We start from the raw sequence: 21,013 nt of genomic DNA on the forward strand, positions 1-21,013 counted from the left end.
CCTCAAATATCTTAAAATTCTAATTAATGCTTCCCAATGAGTAACTCTAGGATTACTCGTATATCTACTCAATTTTCCAACAGAGTAAGCAATTTCTGGTCTTGTGCAATTCATGATATACATTAGACTACTTATTATCTGAGAATATTCTAGTTGGGATATATATGTTAGGACCAATATTTTTCTTTAGCATATTACTAGGATCAAAAGGTGTTTTAGCAAGACTAATATCAAATTTATTGAATTTCTTCAATATATTCTCAATATAGTATGATTAAGACAAACTTAGTCCATCTGAAGTTCTTATACTTTTAATTCCAAGAACAGTACCTTCTATGCCCAAATCCTTCATATCGAAGTTATTGGTCAACATTCATTTAGTGGATCTAATGATATTTTTATTAGTCCTCATAATTGGCATATCATCCACATAAAGATAAAGAATGACAGATACATTATGATTCAATACGCAAACAATAGAAGGTGATAGGGAAGTTGAGTTGGAAAGAAGGAAAAAAGATATATGCCCATCATCCTCATGATCGAGATTTGAAGGTGGGGTATTTGTTGGTGTTGTGTTAAAGGAGGTGGAAGAGAAATAAGTAAAACGAGATGGTAAAACTACTGTGGAAGAGGACAACTCTATTGGTGGGAGGAAATAGAAAATGATATGATGTGCAACAAAATAGGTTCCAATAGCAACTCAAGAGCATGAGAATATCAATTCATTATGTGCCAACTATCAAATAGCTAAAGAAAGAAGAATGATAACATTATAGAGAAGGAAGGTGAGCAATTGGAAAGAAAAGAAAACGATAGCGAGATGAAATATCACATATAACAAAATTCAATTTCTTTATCTAATAAACAGAAACATAGACATATAGGAAGAGTTGCAACTCAAGCAAGAAACATGGTAGAAACACGAAAGAACACCAAATTTGCGAAACAAAAAGAAAATTATTAAAAAAGAAACAAATCAAAATTGGAAAACGTATTGAAACAAATCCAATAAACAATAATATAATGATTAGTATAAACCAGAACAATTCTGAAAATAAAAATAAACATAAAAGAACAAATTGAAGAAGAACAACTAAAAGAACACATTAAGAACATCTCAATCAAATCAAATCTAGATAAAAAAATATGAAAAAAATAGAGAAGATATCAGATCGAGAAATATATCGGAACACAAAATCAAATCTCAAAGAAAACACCATTTTTCCCCTCTTATAGCTCGAATCTCATAAACTCAAATTTTCGACTCTAATTTCATTCATTGATCATAATTGCTTGGGGTGTTTCTCAAATCCAAAATGAATGGAGAAATATTAATGAGTTCTTGGTCAGTCTCATCCCCACCGCATAAATAAGGTCAAGAACCCAACTTCACAATACGGCAAGGTGATCGACTCCAATTTACTATCTAAAATCTGATTTTTAGGTGTTCTTGATGGATCTAAATTGATTGAAGAAAAGAAATTAAATAGAAGAAAAATTAAAGAAACAAAAGACATTGAAAAAAGAACATGAAATTGGAGGAAGATTTGTAATTAAATTGGAAATTTCAATAGAGAGCAAAGAAATTTACACATTTTTTGAAGCTTCATTAATGGAGGCTCTTCTCTTCTTCATCTTCTCCATCTTCTAGATCTAAATCTACTTTCTCTCTCCTTTAAATCTTTTAAATCTACTTTCTCTCTCCTCTTTATTATTCTCTCTAAATCTTTTTATTTGTATCTAATTATTTCTACAAATAAATTATCTCCATAAATTATGCCTATTTTCTATGACCTCTTCTCTATTTATAGAAAAAGAATCTAGAAGTTATAACTAAATCCCTCACTTTCAATTTATAATTATTAAAAAGAACTCCCTCTCTTACTTACAACTTTCACTTATTACAGAGTACGACTTGTATTTCTTTCTCTACAATTATTACAAAATAGTCCCTCTCTCTTAATTATAATTATTTATGAAATAAATCCTTTCACTTGCAATTATAATTATACCATAAATAGAAGAAAAATTACACAATTGATCATTTTCATTTACAAATAATTCCCAAAATAATTAAAAATATATATAAAATCACCCTAATTACATATCAAATATGCATGTACCAATTTTACCCTATTGTATAAAGCCCCCTCGATGTTGGTCCCCAAAGTGAAACTCAAAGGTTAGCACCGAAGCAATCATTATCACATAATCATCCTTTTAACAAAATCCCACTGTAACATCCCCAACTTAGATCAACCTTCTCTGTGTCTTCTTAGACAGACTAACAAATGCTATTGAGTGTCATTTCAACCCTATAACAGGGAGGGACAATGTGCTAGCACCTTCCTTGTCCCTCAATCAAATCTCATTACCTAGCTTTTTAGGTTGACCTTTATCCTTACAATTTAAAGTAGGTCACTGCATGCCCAAAAAGAACTTTTCAAAATCATTTTAGTAGTGTTCATTCACACCGAAACTCTTTGAATGATGGCGACTCCAAAACCTTAAAAGTTTTGAACCTCACGTATCTACAACTACTACTTGAATAAAATCATCCTTAATAATTTCCCAAGTCTTGACATAAAAAATACCTGAGAAACCATTCGGACTTGCGGTTCCATGAACGTTCATTGAACTGATGGCCTCAAATATATCAGTTTTCTCTTGGGATGGCATATAAGCTTTGATTTTGATCTAAAGAAACTACTTGGGATAACTCGTCAAGGAAATTACTCGATATATTTACATAATCTGACGAATCAAGAGCTTGGAACTCCTCCACAACTGCTTATCCAATATCAACTTGATTTTCCAAGACCACGCCATTTGAAGACTTTATTTTGACAATCAAGTTTTTGGCAGACCAAAATCTAGTAGACATGTAAAAAAATCTTGTATTATTAACCCCATCTTTCAGCCAGGCTACCCTCATTTTTTATCTCCATAAGGACTCCTCAAATTTTGACTTAAGTACCATAATCATTTTTTTGCCTTCTCACCAAGTTCATAAACCTCTTCATTCCAATCCTCACAAGGAAGTTTTGTTTCACAATCCTGAATAAGAGACGATGTTTCTTTCAACTTTACCCCTATGTTACCCACCACATTTTTATTCCAATTTATCAAGACCCTTTTCAAATGTTTTAGTTTCTAGAAAAGTTGAGACAGAGGGTGTCTCAAAGTATGGATAGCCCACGAATCTCTAATAAAGGCTCAAAAGTCTTCACGCTCCGTCCAAAAATCCGGAAAATGAAATTGCCTCAGACCCAAAAAACTCTTAGGGTATGTTTGATTGCATGGAAAGTGACTTTCCATGGAATTTGAAATCTATGGAAAAATAATGGTGGAAAATAGGTAGGGTTGGAAAATCAAATTCCATTGTTTGATTTTACTTGGATAAAATCATAAAAAAAAATATGAGAAAAAAGAAGAATAAAAGATGAGGAGGAAGAGGAAGGGGGGAGGATGTGGCGGGGGTGACAGCGACGGAGATAGTGATGGTGGCGGCGGTGGCAACGACGACAACGATGGCGGCAATGGTGGTAGTGGAGGTAAGTGAGGAAGAAGAATGGAGAACGTGATGGTGGTAGCGGCAGAGGTAAGTGAGGAAGAAGATGATGAGGAAGATGGGGGGAAAACGTGGTGGTGGTGATGGCGGAGGAGGTGAGGGATGGAGAAGAAGAGAGAGAGAGAAAAAAGGTTGCTGAAGATGGTGATAATAGAGACGGCGACGGCGACAGTGATGACGATGACAACGAGGTTAGAATGGTGGTGGTGGTGGTGGTGGTGGTAGTGGTAGGAAAGAAGAAGATATGAGTGGGGAAGAATTAGGGATGGAAAATATGGGTGGATTTCACTTTCCCACCCATATGGGTGGGAAAGTGAAATCCATATTTTGGTGGACTTTTTGATTGGAGTAGAAAATGAATTTCCATTTCCATGTGCAATCAAACACTTGAAAAATGACATTTTCCATGGAAATTGATTTTCCACCCTATTTTCCATGTGCAATCAAACATACCCTTAGAGAAATTCAAAAGGAGCAGATAGTGATCTGACGCTAGTCTAGGAAGGTGCTTTATCGAAGTAATATCCAACTCCAAAACTAAAGAAGGGGATAATAGGGTTTTGTCTAGCTTACCCCAAATACACTCATCCTTGTTCTTATTATTACACCAAGTAAATAGATTTCTAGTGAAACCCACATCCACCAAACCCAAGCAATTTACGAAAGACCCAAACTCATCCATGAATTCTCCCTAAGGGTGACCAACCTCCCTATTAATATTTATCATTATTTTAATAAAATAAATATTTATTAGAATCAATAAAAAATAATAAGTTTATTTAATTTAAAGTTTTTGGGTTAAATTGATTATTTTGTATGTTGAAGGGTATTTTTATATTTTGTATTCTAGAGACAGTGTGGAACTTAGGATTTTATTTCCTAAAGTAGAATAGACCCAGATTAGAAAAATAAAATACTCTCCTTAAGGTTATATGAGATTTCTCAAATAACTAATTTAGTTATGTATTTTAGAGATTACACTTCGTTGCTAAGCGGTGGCTCGCCACAGTGTTTGCGCATGAGCACATGCGTCATGTAAAAGGACGATTGGGCGTTTACGGTGCATTAGAAGCGTACTTTGGGCGTACGCATTGTCGCGAGGAGCTTGAGGAGAATTTTCTATTTGTTAGATCAATCAAACACCTTGATTTGATCTCGGTCGTTGGATGATCATAATGGGTGTAGGACTTTGTTTGGTGAACCGGATGGGCTAAACCAACATCATGGGGGTTGGTCAAAAGGGTTTTACCACGAAAATGTCTATTGGATCATTGGTTGGAATTTGACCACGGGTCAAACAACTTGACAGTTAGTCAAACACTTTTGACCACGTTCCAATGGGTGTTTTCTTGGTTCATGAAAAGTCACCACTCTTCAAGAACTCAGAAAAGGATGTGTCTTTCCACCCTATGACCATTAGATCGGATCTAGAGAGATCCAAGCCATCCAATCATGACTCTTGAGACAAACACTCACGATGACTATTTGAAAAGTCACATTATTTTTATATAAAGATATATGTAGACACAGATCAAAACATACAAATTTTTAATCTTTCTCCAGAATACAGAATTCTTAATTCCTTATTCCTACTTTAGTTTTCTAGTATTTATTCGATTGATTTATCAAATCAATTCTCTGTCTTTGCAAGACGACGGATTGTGATCAAGAGATTGGGCTCTTTGTATCTTGGAAACAGCTCACTAGAAATCTTTTTGCAAACTTAAGTTTTACTTGAGTTGGGAACGAATAACGTTTTAAATAAAATGATCTCATGCCTCGAGTTCAACGTCTCTTGTTTTGTTTTATTTTACTGTTATTATCAGATTCAAGAACTTTCATTTAAGTAATTTTCCAATAATTTTAAAACGTTATTATCCTCCATTGAAATGGCCTCAAATATGAAAAACATGGGTCAAGACTTTATCAAATTGAAATGCTTCGATGGCAACAACTTTTGAAGATGGCAACAGAAAATGCACTTCCTCTTGACAACTCTTGGAGTTGCTTATGTTTTAAATTCTCCAAGGCTTGAAGAGACAGAAGATGATACACTTGCTAATGCTCGTTTTCATCAGAAATTGGAACAGTCTAACTACATCTGCAAAAACAACATTCTGAGCACATTAGTGGACTTGTTGTTCGATGTGTACCAAAACACACCTTTTGCAAAAGAACTCTAGGAGACTTTGGAAACCAAATTTCAGACTGAAGATGCAAGCACCAAAAATTTCTTAGTAAGTCATTTTTTTTTTTTAAAGTGACTGATAATAAAGCGATTCTCGATCAAGTTCACGTGTTTCAATATATTATCGATCAATTGATTCAAGAAGGTATAAAAATGGATACCATTTTTAATAACCATTCTATTATCCACAAGTTACCTCCTTCTTGGAATGACTATCGCAAAGACCTCAAACATAAAAGGGAAGAACTCACTTTCAAGGAATTGTACCACCATCTTCGAGTCGAAGAACAATTGCATCTTCGAGACAAGAAGGATGAGCATTCTGAATTAACTTCAAAGGTTTATATAGTAGAGGCAAGAACGCCTAAACCAAATGGAAAAAAGAAAAAGGGGTAAGGGAAATTTTAAGTTCGATAAGACTAAGTTCTCAAGAAAACAAGGCTAGAAAAATAAAGGTGATTCCTATTACTACGGCAAACCCGGTTACTATAAAAAAGATTGCAGAAAATTCAAGAAAGATAAAGAAAAAGGATCTCAAGTTAATGTGATCAAAGAAAAATTTATCACCATGATTTTTGAAATCAACTCTGTAGAGAGCAACAAAGATTGGTGGATCAATTTTGGTGCCACTAGGCATGTTTTGAATAACAAGTCAATGTTTTCTAACTACAAGGAGGTGACGGATGGCCAAGAGCTTTTCATGGGAATGCAGCCACTGCAAAAATCATAGAATTTAGGTCAATAAATTTGAAGCTTTCTTCTAATAAGATCTTAAACTTACATGATGTTTTGTACGTTCCAGAGATTTGAAAGAATCTGATTTCAGCCAGTTCATTAAATAAACATGGTTTCAAACTAGTCTTTGAATCAAACAAAATTGTATTGTAATAGGATGTTCAAAATTAATTTAATGAATGAAATGTCTTTTAGTATTTATATTATTGACTCTTTTTCTTTATGGCATGATAGGTTATGACATGTTAACATTGGTAGAATGAATTATATGGCTAAATTAGATTTAATCCCTAGACTTGAAAATAATGTTTTCGATAAATGTTGAATTTGTATACATGAAAAAATTACTAGAAAATCTTTTTAAAATGTTGAAAGAAATTCTAAGATTCTAGATCTTATACATTTTGATATTTGTGATATGAATAATATTTTAACTAGAGGTAGGAAAAGGTATTTTATAACTTTTATAGATGATTATTCAAAATACTCATGCAAATGATGTTAGACACCAAGCAACAAAACAACTATTCAGTTGGACTATACTACGACAATGAGAACGTAATTTGATTGGCAGAAAATCCAATGTTTCATGCTCGTACGAAACACATTGAAGTGCATCATCATTTCATTAGAAAGAATGTACTAAAAGGAGATATCACTCTTCTCTCAATTAATTCAAAAGAACAGATGATGGGTATTTTCACAAAGGGTGTGTCTTTTTCAAAATTCCCTAAATTTCGATAACAGCTTGGTGTCATGAATAAAGAGTCAACGTTGAGGTGGAGTGTTTAAAGTCATCACTGACTCAAATTATTTAGGATAAGTGGTTTAATCCTATTTAGATTAGGATTTTATCCCAAGTTAGAGACTAAGTTAGATTGGGATTTATTTAGTAATTTAGTTTTAGTTAAATTTATTTTACAACTTAGATTAGGATTCTATCCTTTTGTTTTAGAATATTGGTTTTATTAGGATTTTATTTATTTATTTATTTATAAATAGCACTCAACGTGAATCATTATTAGTAGACAAAGTTTAATAATATTGTATTATTTCAAAGCAAGAATGCTCTTTCTAATTTCCTTCTTTCCCTTTTGGCCATGTGTAGGATTGTATTCCCTTGTTCTTTTCTATTGTTGACACTAAGCATGTGTTCTTAATTAGAAGATCACAAGAGAATTGCGACTTACTTGACGCTGAAAGTTTAACACTAAGGGTATTACTTCTTGTATCACAATATTCTTGTTGAAAGCTTAGTTGAAACTTTTTAAATGCAAAGAAAAAAGAAAAAGAAGACCGAATAACATTCGCTATGGGATGGTGGGTGAAAGCAGTAAAACTAAAATTACTACTTCTACCCACATTTTAAGTTGGTGAAAGCATTAAAGTGGGTGCAAATTGCGCACCCCTTTATTTTCACTTTTATTTTTAATGGACCATGAAGGCATGAACTAAGCCATGGTAACATGCCTCAACTTATATAAAACAATCCCACAAAGAAATATTGCCTTGAATGTCTTAATTAAATGGAAGAAAGGGGTTGTTGAGAACATGATCGATAGGTTTGTGATCCTAATTGGGTATTTGGGCTTTTAAATTTTTAAGCCCAGTCTTAGAAAAAAAGGGGTTGGGAACTGAGGAAGGAATCTAATAGTGTATAGAGCCACTATCTTTCTTTCTTTCTTTCTTTTCTTCAAATTTTTTTTTTAAACAGGAATCTAATAGGTCAAGGGTATCACCACCAAAAGGCTTTATCAACTAGGTGGCACCTGACTCAAAGTCCAAACCAGTTGCATTCAAGATTAATTCCATTTCCAACTCTTCATTCCTAAACTGAACAACTCGCTCTAACCTCCATGTGTACCCATTCGAACTCTCTTGAATTTGAGATATCCGCAACTTGCCTACTTCATGGAAACACATGCACTGAGTTTTGGGTTGTTAATAATAAAATCTTTCTTTCTTAATGCCTCTCATCTAGGTAAGACAACAAACTCAAATCATCACGATTGATGATTCAAATCGTTGAGATCAGCCCTTGGCCTTGATGGTTGCAAATTGTTGACATTGTAACAAGGTCAATCTCAACAATTTGAATGTTGATCTTGATAATTCATGTGTAACTGTCAAAAAACAAATCAGCCCTTGGCCTTGATGATTGCAAAATGTTGATGATTGGGACAAAGGAAGATCTCAATGATTTAAATTGTCTATCTAAACAATTTGAATCATCTACCTTTTTCCTATTGAAAGGGAGTCGGGCCGGGGGGTCATTAACAAAGAAAAAGTTTATTTAATGGACTATGAAGTCACAGCAGAAAATTTAGTGGGGATTTAGAAAGAAGTTGCTCCCTCTTAAAAATACCATGTCTGAGTCTGACTGCAGGCAATAAGGTTTAGAAGTCTGGAGTCAAATGTATTAGTCAGGAGGAGAAAATCCAAGACTCTCAAGAAATATTGAAACAAGCCAAGACATACAATACTTAATTACGGCCAAGACCCTTTACTTGATTTCATCATTTGGTATAATAATAAAAGGTTAGTGTGGGGTATGCTCTCAAATTTCAAGGGAGGTTCAGCCATTCTTTCATGGCCAAAATGATCATAATGGTGCATTCTGAAAGAGAGATTCACAATATTTTTATTTTTATTTTTATATATATGCAGGAAGATGGGGACGCAATATATTACTGTTTTACACCTAAAAATGCAAAATAAAAACAAATTGGTGGTGGAATCCAACATGATACATGTTTGGCTGCTGGGACAAGGAAAGAATTTTCCTGGAGTGTCTCATCCTATAAACAAAGAAACCTCCCCCTTCTATCAGACACATTTGCAACTTGTCATTACATTATGCACCAAAAGAGCCCTTTTCCAAGAATAGTGTACCTCTTGAAGCCATGCAGAGAGCTAAGCACTAAATCCTATAGGATAAGGAACCATCAGCTAAACTAATCATATGCACTCTTAATTGAAAAAGAAAATTTAAAGGCATTGATACATATCTTTACCCACTATCTTCTGTCTCATTTGTCCAACTTTTTCCTTGGCAAGTGTCAGTTATTGGTATTAGCATTTCAGTATGATCAGCAAACCTCACCCTTGGCCTCTGCAAGCACTGATTGGAAACAAAATCGAGAATCAGCTATGTGAAGATTTTATTCTGAAAATGCTAAAAAAAAAAAAAATCCTACCGTGGTTCTGCAGTGAATATTTAGTTCTTGGTTCATTTGCTTTAGGCGGTTTTTTGCCAATTCTTCTGCTTTGGATGCTTTCCTGCAAGCTCCTTTCACCTGCAATTAGATAAACTCAAATTTTAGACATGGGTGGTTTTAGATCATTTATATTTTCTTTTGTTAGTAATTGATCCTACATTGCTTTTTTTTTTCTTTTTGGTGTGTATGTGTGTCTCTGAAAGATGAATTTCAGAAGAAAAAATTCTAATTCAGAGAGAAATTTTGCCTAGTTTTTTGGGAACTGGATTGCTAATTCAGATTAATTTCTTATATTGCTCTGAACTCAAGGCTTCAGGTTGCTTTGGCATTTTCAAATGCCTAGATGTGTAAAAAATAGAAGTCAACTTAGAATGCATCAATGTCTTTGATCAAGGATAGAACCAACATCATCTCTGTCAAAAGTCATTGACTGAACCCAAGTCTTTAACTAACAATCTGCAATCAAAACAGTGAAAATTATGCTAAACATCACCCATATAAGCGACACAAAGTTTATGTTGTTAACAACATCTCATTGTTCAAAACCTAATATGATCTTCCATTCAAGTCTAAGCAGCAAACACAACATCCAGAGTATGAGTTTTGGAAACTTTAACTATTATCTTCTTGTAGACTTTTGCCCTGCTTTAAACACTTACCTACTTCGAAAAAAAAAATTGTTCTATGGAACTGTTCGGTGATGAGAAATTTCCTTGACAGGTACTTCGACATCAAGCGGTTCCACGAGTTACTTGTTTCTCTTGTTTAGTCTGAATTGAAAAACTAAGCTTCAAGTTATGGCAGTGCAAGGAGAACCACCTAGTATTATGTCTTCCCACTATCATCTTGTTATTGTTCATTCTTTCATCACCATTTCCTAAAGGAGTGCAGATTTATATCTATTCACACTAGAGGAAAAGAAAATGAAAATTGAGCTTCACCATCATTAATATAAATAGGCAAAGGGTAAATTGTTGAAGTTTCACTATAGATCTACATTCATGAAAAGCCAAACCATAACAAATCTCAATTTTATGGTTCTAAAAGAATCTTATTTGTTTGGGGATCCTTTAAGCTTACATTATAAATAACTGCAAGGCATGAGAATTTGAAATTTACCTGGGTCATCTGTTGAACTGTTACTAGTACTCAACAGAAAAGAAATGATGACCCGGATGGAAAAGGTAAGTATGAAAGAAATCTAGCAGTGTTTGGCTATCCATATGCTTCCTAAATTTGGTGCTAGCTACTTAACAAAATATATCCAATCTATAGGGTGAAGGAGGCATTAGAGGACAAATAAAGATGGAGCTTCAAGATAATAGATGAGGCTTAGTAGGTAGTAAACTGCTCTATAATCATCAAACCAAATATTGGTGTTGAATGTGTATTTTCCTTCACTCTTGGGTGTGTAATATACCCGTTAATCCCCGTGACCCTCTCTTATATTCATAGTTCTCCATCCAACAGATCGGTCTTTTGGAATAGTTGGTCGGTTAACATGGTATGAGAGCACTAGGTCCATATAGGTCATGGGTTCGATTCTTTCCACCCTTAAAGGGTGAGGGTGAGGGGGAGTGTTGGGTGTATATTTTCCTCCACTCTCGGATGTGTAATACCCCTGTTAAGCCCCGTGTCCCCCCTATATTCATAGTTTTCCCCCCTCTCATACAGATCAGTCTTTTGGAGTAGGTTGGTTAACAATTGGAAAATCAACTATTTGACCAGAATGCCTAATGTCTGAGCATACTGAACATTGTACACAAACTGCAGCACATGGCCAATGCTGTCCCAATTTATGTGGTTTAGCTATATTCTTAAAAGAACTCAAATGATGATAAAAAGATCAGATTGGCAAAACATTTAATCCTTAAACAGAACAAGTCCTCTCTTTTCACACAGCTCTTCCTAACTTATTATGTAGCATGATAACCAATTGTTCTGCAATTACCGAGTACCATAACAAAAAAGAGAACAAATCCTAATATTACGGTTCACAAAATTTCCGAGGGCAGTCCAAAAATCTACCACACAAATGGAACTCTAATAAATCAAGTGCAACATATTCAGAGAATTCTATCGAGGACCCATACTATATTTTACCTGATTGGATGGAATTGCATGAGACTCGGCACCATCAACAGATTTCTCCAATAGATTCCGCAGGTACGACAATTCCTTCATCAGCCCCACAGTGACTTCTTCAGCATCTTGCATCTGACTTTTTGAGAACTCAAATGCCCTTTCAGCATGGAGAATAAATGAAGCACAATTAAGACAATTGCAAAGTCCTCTGCATCCTCGTGGATATCTCTTCAGAATCCCCTTTGTCGCACCACGAAATGGCTTTTCGAAAGAAGAAAGAGCATTAATGTAGGGTGAATCTTGATGCAAGTTCAGTTCTTCAAGGGGCTTTGCATCTGTCTCCAATTGTGGTACCAGTGTTGCACGATCTTCAGCTTCCGCAGACAAATGAGAATTTCCTTCCAAAGAACCCTCTTTTATAGACAATGCCTTGACTGGTAAATTTGTTTCATGAACAGTACCTTTCACATCATGATCAGGACCCAACTTGCTAGATTTTTCTAATGTATCCAGTTGAACTCGTGATTTACTTTCAGCATATGAATCAGGAGGCATCATGATCGTGGAATCATAGGATGGAGAAATAGAGGTTTCAGGATGATTTTGAATGGCAGATTCAGTAATGGGTAGTTCTGAAGTTGGGCAGTAAATATTAGATGGGACTATAAGTGGAGTCATTTCTATTGACTTTGGAGTTGGGGAAGCACCTGGATCCTCAAAAGGATGTCCAACGGGCAAAACTTCCATGTTAGCTCCATCTGTGGGAATGTGCTGAGCAGTTGAAGCGGGAAGCAATGAGCGAGTCCTATCCTCCACAATCTTCTCAACTTTTTGGCATGGACTAATTCCCAAAACATCTGTGAGGAATTCATTTTGTGAGATAACCAAGATTCTTTTAACTATAAAAACTGATAACATCTGCAAGGAATTTGTTGTCAAAACTGCCAAACAAAATCAAGAATATATACATATGGGTTGGGATACGTTGATTCCCAAGAATGACACATGATCCCAACCCTTTAAACACAAAATTGAATGGTTGAGATTTATGAGTATCTTGATAACACAAATCTCTTTTGCTTTTAAAGGGTTGGGATCATGTGTTTTTTTCATGAGTCATTCTTAGGAGTCCAGGGATCCTGAACCTATATATATATATATATAGGTGTCGTTCGGCAGCCAACGTTAGGGAGCCAATTTTGTCCTATATGGCTTAAAAGTTTATGATTGAGCTGATTTTTTGTGAGGATGATCTCTAGGGTGAGGAATCATCCTCACAAAAAAACAGCCTAATTTGAAACTTCTAAATCCATCAAAAGTGGTTTACAAATTATCGGTAAAAAATTGACGGTCCACAATTCTAATCACTTTGATGGGATTGGAAGGTTTAGATTGGGCTGATTTTTTGTGAGGATGTTCTCCTCGTCATAGAGATCATCCTCGCAAAAAACCAGCTCAATCTGAAACTTTTAATCCATTTAGAACAAATCATTGGTTCCCTAATGTTGGCTGCCGAATCTGACCCTATATGTATATATATGGACAGTGTACGGTAGCAAAAGTTGTAGACAATTTTGTCCTATATGGCTAAAAAGTTTCAGAATGGGCTGATTTTTTGTCAAAATGATCTCTAATGTGAGATCATCATCAAAAAAAAATTCAGCCCATTCCAAAACTTCTAACCCCATGAAAAGTGGTTTACAAACTAATAGTAAAAATAGACAGTCCACGATTCTTCAAGTTGTAAACTGGGGTTAGAAATTTCGAGATCATCTTCACAAAAAATCAGCCCATTCAGAAAATTTTAGATCATATACATATATATAATATAATGCTAATGTCCAAGACCTCATGGGGACGTGGACATTAGCATTGTCTACCAAATTCACTTTCCAATAATACCCCTCCCCATTTTTTTAGTAAAACAGACAAGGGTATGTTGGTCGTTTACATAATAAATGTTAAGGGCATATTAGTCTTTTGATTTAAATGTTCTTTTATAGTAAATGCTTAGGTAATCAATGCCAAGATAATAAATGCATTTATTAAGGGCATAATAAATGTATTTATTATGTAAAAGACTAATATACCCTTGTCTTTTTCACTAAAAGACAAAATGGAAAAGGGTATTATTGGAAAAAAAAATGTGGTGCACAATGCTAACGTCCCCATGAGGTCTTCGACATTAGCAATCCTCATATATATATGGGAAGCGTTCGGAGGCCCCAAAGACAACCAAACATTTTTCAAACTATGGTTAGAAGTTTCAGAATGGGCTGATTTTTTTGTGAGGATGGTGAAGAGATCATCCTAAAAAAATAAGCCCATTTTGAAACTTCTAACCGTAGTTTACAAGTTGAAGAAACTTGGACAGTCAATTATTTCCAAACCACTGTTGATGGGGATAGAAGTTGCAGAATGGGCTGGTTTTTTGTGAGGATGATCCCCTCACGATAGAGATTATCCTCACAGAAAATCAGCCCATTCCGAAAGTTCTAACCCATATTTTGAAAAAATGTTTGGCACAATGTTTGGTTCTCTTTAGGGCCTCTGAAGGATCCCCTATATATATGATGGATTAGAGAGGACAACTTTCAGATTTCAGTATGGTCTTTTCTTAATGCCTCCCACAATACTCTTATTTTGTAATCTTTCACTAATTCAAGTTTACAACTTCGACTATATGTACCAACTTAGCTAAGTTGGTAAAGGCTTGAGGAGTGTTGATCCAATGACCTAGGTTCAAATCCCACCTAGCAAAAAAAATAATGTTTACAACTTTGACTTGGGATTTAATAAGAAAAGTAGGGTTTGTATTTTTAAAAGTGAAAATTCAATAAGCATAAAATGTTAGAAGGTATAAGAAATTACTAGAATTATCCTTTTCTCTGGCCAAAAGAAATGGCAGCAATCTTCTGTAGCTGAAAGAACCCGGGGTTTTGAATAGCTTCATCCGTGAACAAGGAATATTCATTCCCTGCAAAATACCAGTGTTTAAGAAGAGATCAAAACAGAGATCTGAGGATGCAACTTCTAGATAAATATACGGCTGTATCTTAAGCAGATGTAATGAAGAACATTCAAACACAATGTCAGTTATCTGTGTTGCTCCACAAAAAATCTAGGCATAAGAAATGTCATGTAGGAGTAACTTATGTACTAAAAGAGTAGATATGAGTTTGCGATCAAATAAATGAGATTAACAAAGCATGCCTACCATTATTGATCAATAGAATCGCTATTGAAGAACTGAAAAGTAGTTATCGGCTTACCGATCTAGTCTTGGGGCTGGATTGATGATGTTTTTCACCTTCACTGACGCAGCTACCATTGCTGAAAACCCTTTCACTTGATATGTTTCCAAGAACAAGATCAGTTTTCGGTTTTGATTTACAAAAGATATCACTGTCTGGAGGTGTTGTCTGAAACCATTCACCACCACATGAATTCGAATTCTCAGTGTTTCCACTGGTTTTCTTATCCTCTAGACATGGCTCCACTTTGAGTTGTAGGTTCGTATCTTCAATCTCAGCTCCTCTAACATGAACAGAACCTATCACATCATGAGCTGGCTCCATCTTACTAGATTTATCTGAAATTTCTTGTTGAACTTGTGATGCACTTTCAGTGTATGAATTGGGTGTTTTTATGATAATGGAGTCATGGACTGGAGAGAAAGAAGTTTTAGGAGACTTTTGAATGGCAGGTTCACGAATGGGTTGTTCGGGAGATTCCAAATTCGGGCAGTAAAAATTAGATGAAACAATATGTGGAAATATTTCTGTCAACATGGAGGTTTGGCGAGCTTCCAAATCCCCTGAAAGGCATCCCACGGGTAAAAGTTTTGTATCAGCTCTATCTATGGGAATCTGTTGAGCAGGAGAAGTAGATAGCGATGGAAGAGGCTTTTCCTCTACGGATTTCTCAACTTTTTGGCATGGACTATTTCCCAAAACATCTGTGAAGAATTCATTTTATTAGATAATAATGAATATTATTATAGTCGATATAAAACTGAGAATCTATTTGATCATCTAAGTCAGATTCTTAATGTCTAGCAGGATCAATTATATATCGAATTCTACGATAGATAATTATTGCAGTGTTTGGTTTGAGAGGGAAATTATCAACAGTCCAAGCTCTTTTCTCAATGCCTCCCAAAATTTTACTTTTTGTTTTCTTTCACCAGTTCAACATATTTGAATGTCATAAATCAATAAACATGAAAGGTATAAGGCAAAAGAAGTTACTAGAAGTATCTTTCTCTATCTCCATAAGAAATGGTAGCAATCTTCTGTAGCTGAAAGAATTCGGGGCTTTGAATAGCTTCATGCGCGAACAAGGAAAAAGTACTCCCTGCAAAATACCACATTGATGAATGAAATTTCAAGCAGAAGAATTTTATACTTTCTGTTAAAAAGAGTTAAGAAAAAAACATTCAAAACATAAACAATGTCACTATGGTAAAGTCTATGGGCAATGATACCATAGACCTGGGTTCAATTCCCACCATAACCGAGTTACTGACCTCACTAAAACAAGCTTACCCGATGAATAAAGAATAAGGATTGTATACAGAAAGACTTGATGTAAATTACCTATCAAATAACTGAAATTAATTAAAGCAGAGGAATTTTATTTTATACTTCTAAAAGAACATTTGAAACCCATAAACAATGTCACTATTAGTGAATCAGTTTGTAATTCCACAAAAAAAAAAAAAAACAGAATAAGAAATGTCACAGTGGAATAAACTATATACATCAAATAATAGAAATTAACTAATAATGCCTATCAATGTTGATCAATAGAATTTCTGAGAGCTGAAGAAATGGTTATCGGGCTTACCGATCTAGTCGTGGTGTTGGATTGATTGTGCTTGTCACCTTCATCAACTCGGCTACCATTGCCAGAAACCCCTTCGCTGGACGTGTTCTCAAGAACAAGATCCGTTTTCTGCTGCAATTTACAAAAGACATCGTCGTCTGGAGGAGTTGTCTGAAGCAATTCAGCACCACATGAGATCGAATTCTCAGTGTTTCCACTGTTTTTCTGAACCTCGAGACACAACTCCACCTTGAATTGGAGGTTTGTATCTTGAATCTCAGCTCCTCCATCACGAGATGAACCTATCACTTCATGAGTTGGCTCCATCGCGCTAAATCTATCTGAAATATACTGTTGATCTTGTGATGCACTTTCAGTATATGAATCAGGTGGTTTCATGATCATGGGATCATAGAGTGGAGAGAAAGAGTTTTCAGGAGGCTTTTGAATGGCAGATTCAGTAATAGACTGTTCAGGAGATTCCGAATTCCGGCAATTAAGAAGATGAGTCAATTCACTTGTCCTGGAAGTCGGGAGAGATTCTGAACCCCAACAAAGGCGTCCAACGGGCAAAAGTTCTGTATTCTCTCCATCTATGGGAATGTGCCGAGCAGAGGCAGACAGTGATGGGAGAAGCCTTTCCTCCTCAGACTTCTCAACTTTTTGGCAAGGACTAATTCCCAAAACATCTGTGAAGAATTCATTTTGCGAGATAAATAATATTATTATTGTCTATGAAAACTGATATCATTTGTAAGGATTCTATTTGGTCAGATATGTCAGATTCTTACCATCTCTAAGTTTCAGAATCGATAATCTTTCGAATTCAACGATAGACAATTTTTTTTTTAGATAAGTCAAAGATCTGTATTGAACAAACACAGTTGAGATGACCATGAACGAGGTACAAAAAACTGGAAAAGAAAAAAAAAGCAGACCCAAATTACACCTCAATGCTACACACCCAACCCCATTTTGCTACAAAATCTTCAAAGAAGACCCCATTTGATTCTTGGAAGACCTTTCTCCAAAGAAAAATAAACCCCAAAATTGAGAACAAAATTCCTTGAAAAGAGGTCTCCTTCGCCTCGAAAATCCTAAGGTTTCTCTCTTTCCAAATCTCCCAACAGATCATGAAGGGCATAAAGCTCCGAAGTTTTCTCTTGAAGGCCGAGAAACCCACTCCAATGATTAACCACCCAACTACTAAATCACGAGAAGTCTTTGGAACACATCAAGCAACACCAAAAAGACCCAAGAAGTGCGACCAAATCTTTGAAGCCACCTTCCAATGAAGAAGGATATGGTCCACAGACTCGCCATTCTCCTTACATAAGCCACAAAAATTTACCCAATAATAGGTAATTAATATAGTGTTGGGTTTGAGAGGGAAATTCTCAAATTTCAGTGCAAAATTTTTCTCAATGCTTACCAAAATATTCATTTTTTTTCTCCTTTCACTAGTTCAACTTTGCAACTTCGACTTGGGATTTTAGAAGAAAATTAGTGCTATGTATATTGTTTTTTTTTTTTGATAGGTAGTGTTTTGTATATTTGAATGTCATAAATCAAAAAGCATGATATGTAGAAGGCATAAGAAGTTACCATAATTATCTTTTTCTATTTCCATAAGAAATGGCAGCAATCTTCTATAGCCGAGGGAATTCGGGGCTTTGAATAGCTTCTTCCGCAAACAAGGAATAAGTACTCCCTGCAAATTACCAATTTTAAGCAGCAGAATTTTATACTTTCCTCATAAAAGAATTACAAAGAACATTCAAAACACATAAAAAATGTCACTATCAGTCCTCGTCACAATATTCAATGATTGTTTTTTTCAAAAAATTATTAAAATTCATTGAGTAAAGGACCAGGCTATTAAATTGGCAGTGAATCAATGAATTAATCGGTGATTTATTGATTGGGCCACTATCCAGTGTCTCATAAAGAATGAGGCACAAAAAAAACACAGTATACATATAAATCTCAACCACTGGGTTTCGTGTTTACATAGTCAGGATCATGTATTCTCTCATGAGTCATTCTTCTATTGATTAGTAGGGTAATATTTTTACCTTACAACCTCAAAATTTTATTTTCTTCAACCTTCAAATTTCAAGAACAACAAAGGGGTTTTAAGGAGGTTATAGTTTTGGGAAGAAACCTAAAATATAAATCATTTGTATAATCCTGAAACTTTCTCTATTCTTTTTTTATGAAACTTTTTCGAACTTATCCAAATTAACTGAACTGAATTCCCGACCCCGAATCCAAACTTGGTTACTATGCTATTGCAGAATCAGTTTGTCATTCCACAAAAACCCAAGAATAAGAAATGTCAGAGGAATAAATTATACAAGAAAGACTAGAAATAAATTTACAATCAAATAGCTGGAACTGCTTAGAACTGAAAAATTGTTATCGAGCTTACCGATCTACCATTGCTGGAACCCCTTTCTCTGGAAGTGTTCTCAAGAGAAAGATTGGTTTTCTGCTTCGATTTACAAAACGCATCACCATCACCAACACCAACAATACATGAGATCGAATTCTCAGTAGTGTTTCCACTGTTTTTCTGATCTTCAGAACACAACTCCATATCGAATTGGAGTTTTGGGTCTTCAACCACAGATCCTCCTCCAACATTGCCCTTCTCATTGGAAAACGAAGCGGGAGAGAAAACTCTTCTTGCTCGAAGATCCTTCATGGATGTTCGAGAAATGGGTTCGCCATTGTTGAAAGCTTCCTCGATCAAGTTCTTAGGGTTTCTCAGAGACAAATCTGGATCGATGGATGAGGAGCTCTGTTTTCTCTTCTTTGTTCTCAACTCTGTTTCCATGACGTCTGCTGCTGCGTCTGTTAGAGAGAGAGAGAGAGAGAGGGCACTTTAGTGGGCTTTGGTGGCGGGAAATCTTGGAAGATGGAGGGAAGAGATTTTTGGCGGCAAAACGATAAATTTTAGGGTGATTTAGAGATACCCCCGTGAATTTTTGTTCATATCTTGGATACCCTTGGTTTAATATTCATTCTGCCATGAGATTCGAACTAAAATGACCTAAAAGCTCTCATTTGGCAAAAGTTGGATTTTTTACCCAAAAATCTGTCATCTTCAACCGTTGGGTATTGGTTTTTTTTATTTTCTTTCATTTGTTTTCTCCTCGGGATTCTATCTACTAGAACCTTGAAATCTCACCAATAGAATTTTCAAAAAAAGTTGAAGATTAGAGGATGAGTTGAAGATGACATGGAACATGTTCAATGGATCTCAATGAAACCCTCTCAAAAGCTCTTGCTTCAAGGTATTGTATCTTTGAATCCTTCATGGGTTCTTTGATCTTGATTCCATTATTATGGATTTTGGATTTTGATTTGTTTAGTTGCTCTTTTGTGGGGTTTGATCTATTTGGAGACATTCAGATTCGATTTTAAAATTGAGCTAGTTTTTTATGAGCGTTGATGGGTTTTCAGTGTTGATTGTAGCTACGTAACAATGGGTTATTTCTTGTTGGTTTATTCGAAATTCAAATACTCTATTGGGATACTGTAGAAATCAATAATCAAAGAAGCAGAAAATTTACCTTATTTTGTAGAATTCATCTGAGAGAATGAACTTTGAAAACGCTTTCTCCTATTCGTCCGCCCAATTTATGAAGAAAGCTCAATCTAATTTATGAAGAAATGTCAATTGACGTAAATATTTCTGTAGTTATTTGCTCCAGAAAAATTCACAGAGATTTTGTTGAGATTTTAACAAAATTTAATGATAGTTTACAGTGGGACCCATTTATTAAATAACAACCAAGCAAACAAATTATGCAAAGTTTGGAAAACATTTCTGTTTACGACTGTTTGCGGTGCAAACAAGTAGGGCCAATATCTCAAAAATACCCTCTTGTTAAATGACAATATGAGGTTTACCTCCTTGCAAAATGGAATATTAGATTTACTCCCTTCTCATAAGTCAAGGTCGAGTAGTCTTGATGATTAAACGGTGAAATACTTCAATTACTAAATCAAAATTTGGGAAAAAGAAAATCAATTTCACAGTTAAAGTTATGGGTGCAACTTGGTCCTGTTCAAACCAATTGGAGAGCTTTGGATTGTTTTGGTTTAGTTTATAATGAACTTCAGTTCGATTCTATGTTAACAAATTAGAAAATCGATCAATATGGTTTGGTTCTTGTATCAAGCCTTGTATAAAACCGAACCGAATCCTTACATTAATAGAATTGTAAATAAATATTATTTATTTAATAAACTATACCCATTTTTATGGATAAATTGATGACCTTTTTTTGGATATAATGATATTTTTTGGATGAATGGATTAATGTCTTTAATTAATAGAAAAATTAATGACTTTTTTGTTTCTATTGATGGATAGAT

At 34.9% G+C, this 21,013-nt stretch overlaps 1 protein-coding gene across 2 annotated transcripts; it reads right to left on the reverse strand.

Moving 5' to 3' along the window:
* Positions 1–9,171: 9,171 nt before the first annotated feature.
* On the reverse strand, positions 9,172–19,536 carry LOC147382610 (uncharacterized). 2 transcript variants are annotated; one of them, XM_086428894.1, is made up of 10 exons: positions 19,059–19,536; positions 18,233–18,338; positions 16,649–17,316; positions 16,051–16,156; positions 15,073–15,758; positions 14,672–14,777; positions 12,508–12,657; positions 11,819–12,432; positions 9,695–9,793; positions 9,172–9,618 (listed from the first exon to the last, which is right to left on the reverse strand). In XM_086428894.1, exons 1-10 carry the CDS (start codon positions 19,464–19,466, stop codon positions 9,508–9,510), a joined length of 3,054 nt encoding a protein of 1,017 aa, XP_086285020.1. In that variant the 5' UTR covers positions 19,467–19,536; the 3' UTR covers positions 9,172–9,507. The 2 variants fall into 2 exon arrangements, with proteins under 2 accessions (XP_086285020.1, XP_086285019.1); XM_086428893.1 differs by having other exon boundaries at positions 11,819–12,657; positions 19,059–19,532.
* Positions 19,537–21,013: the final 1,477 nt, after the last annotated feature.

This window comes from Akebia trifoliata, chromosome 16 (assembly GCF_017979445.1).
Source record: "Akebia trifoliata isolate Shusen 1 chromosome 16, ASM1797944v1, whole genome shotgun sequence".
NCBI lineage: Eukaryota > Viridiplantae > Streptophyta > Magnoliopsida > Ranunculales > Lardizabalaceae > Akebia > Akebia trifoliata.

What these genes read in the sequence shown, in the direction of transcription:
- LOC147382610 (XM_086428893.1), bottom strand. Translation starts at nt 19,466, where the DNA reads ATGGAAACAGAGTTGAGAACAAAGAAGAGAAAACAGAGCTCCTCATCC. An exon ending in GTTCCAGCAATGGTAGATCG is followed by an intron (nt 18,339 to 19,058) that starts GTAAGCTCGATA and finishes GGTAATTTGCAG; the next exon opens with GGAGTACTTATTCCTTGTTT. An exon ending in AATAGAAAAAGATAATTATG is followed by an intron (nt 17,317 to 18,232) that starts GTAACTTCTTAT and finishes AATTCTTCACAG; the next exon opens with ATGTTTTGGGAATTAGTCCT.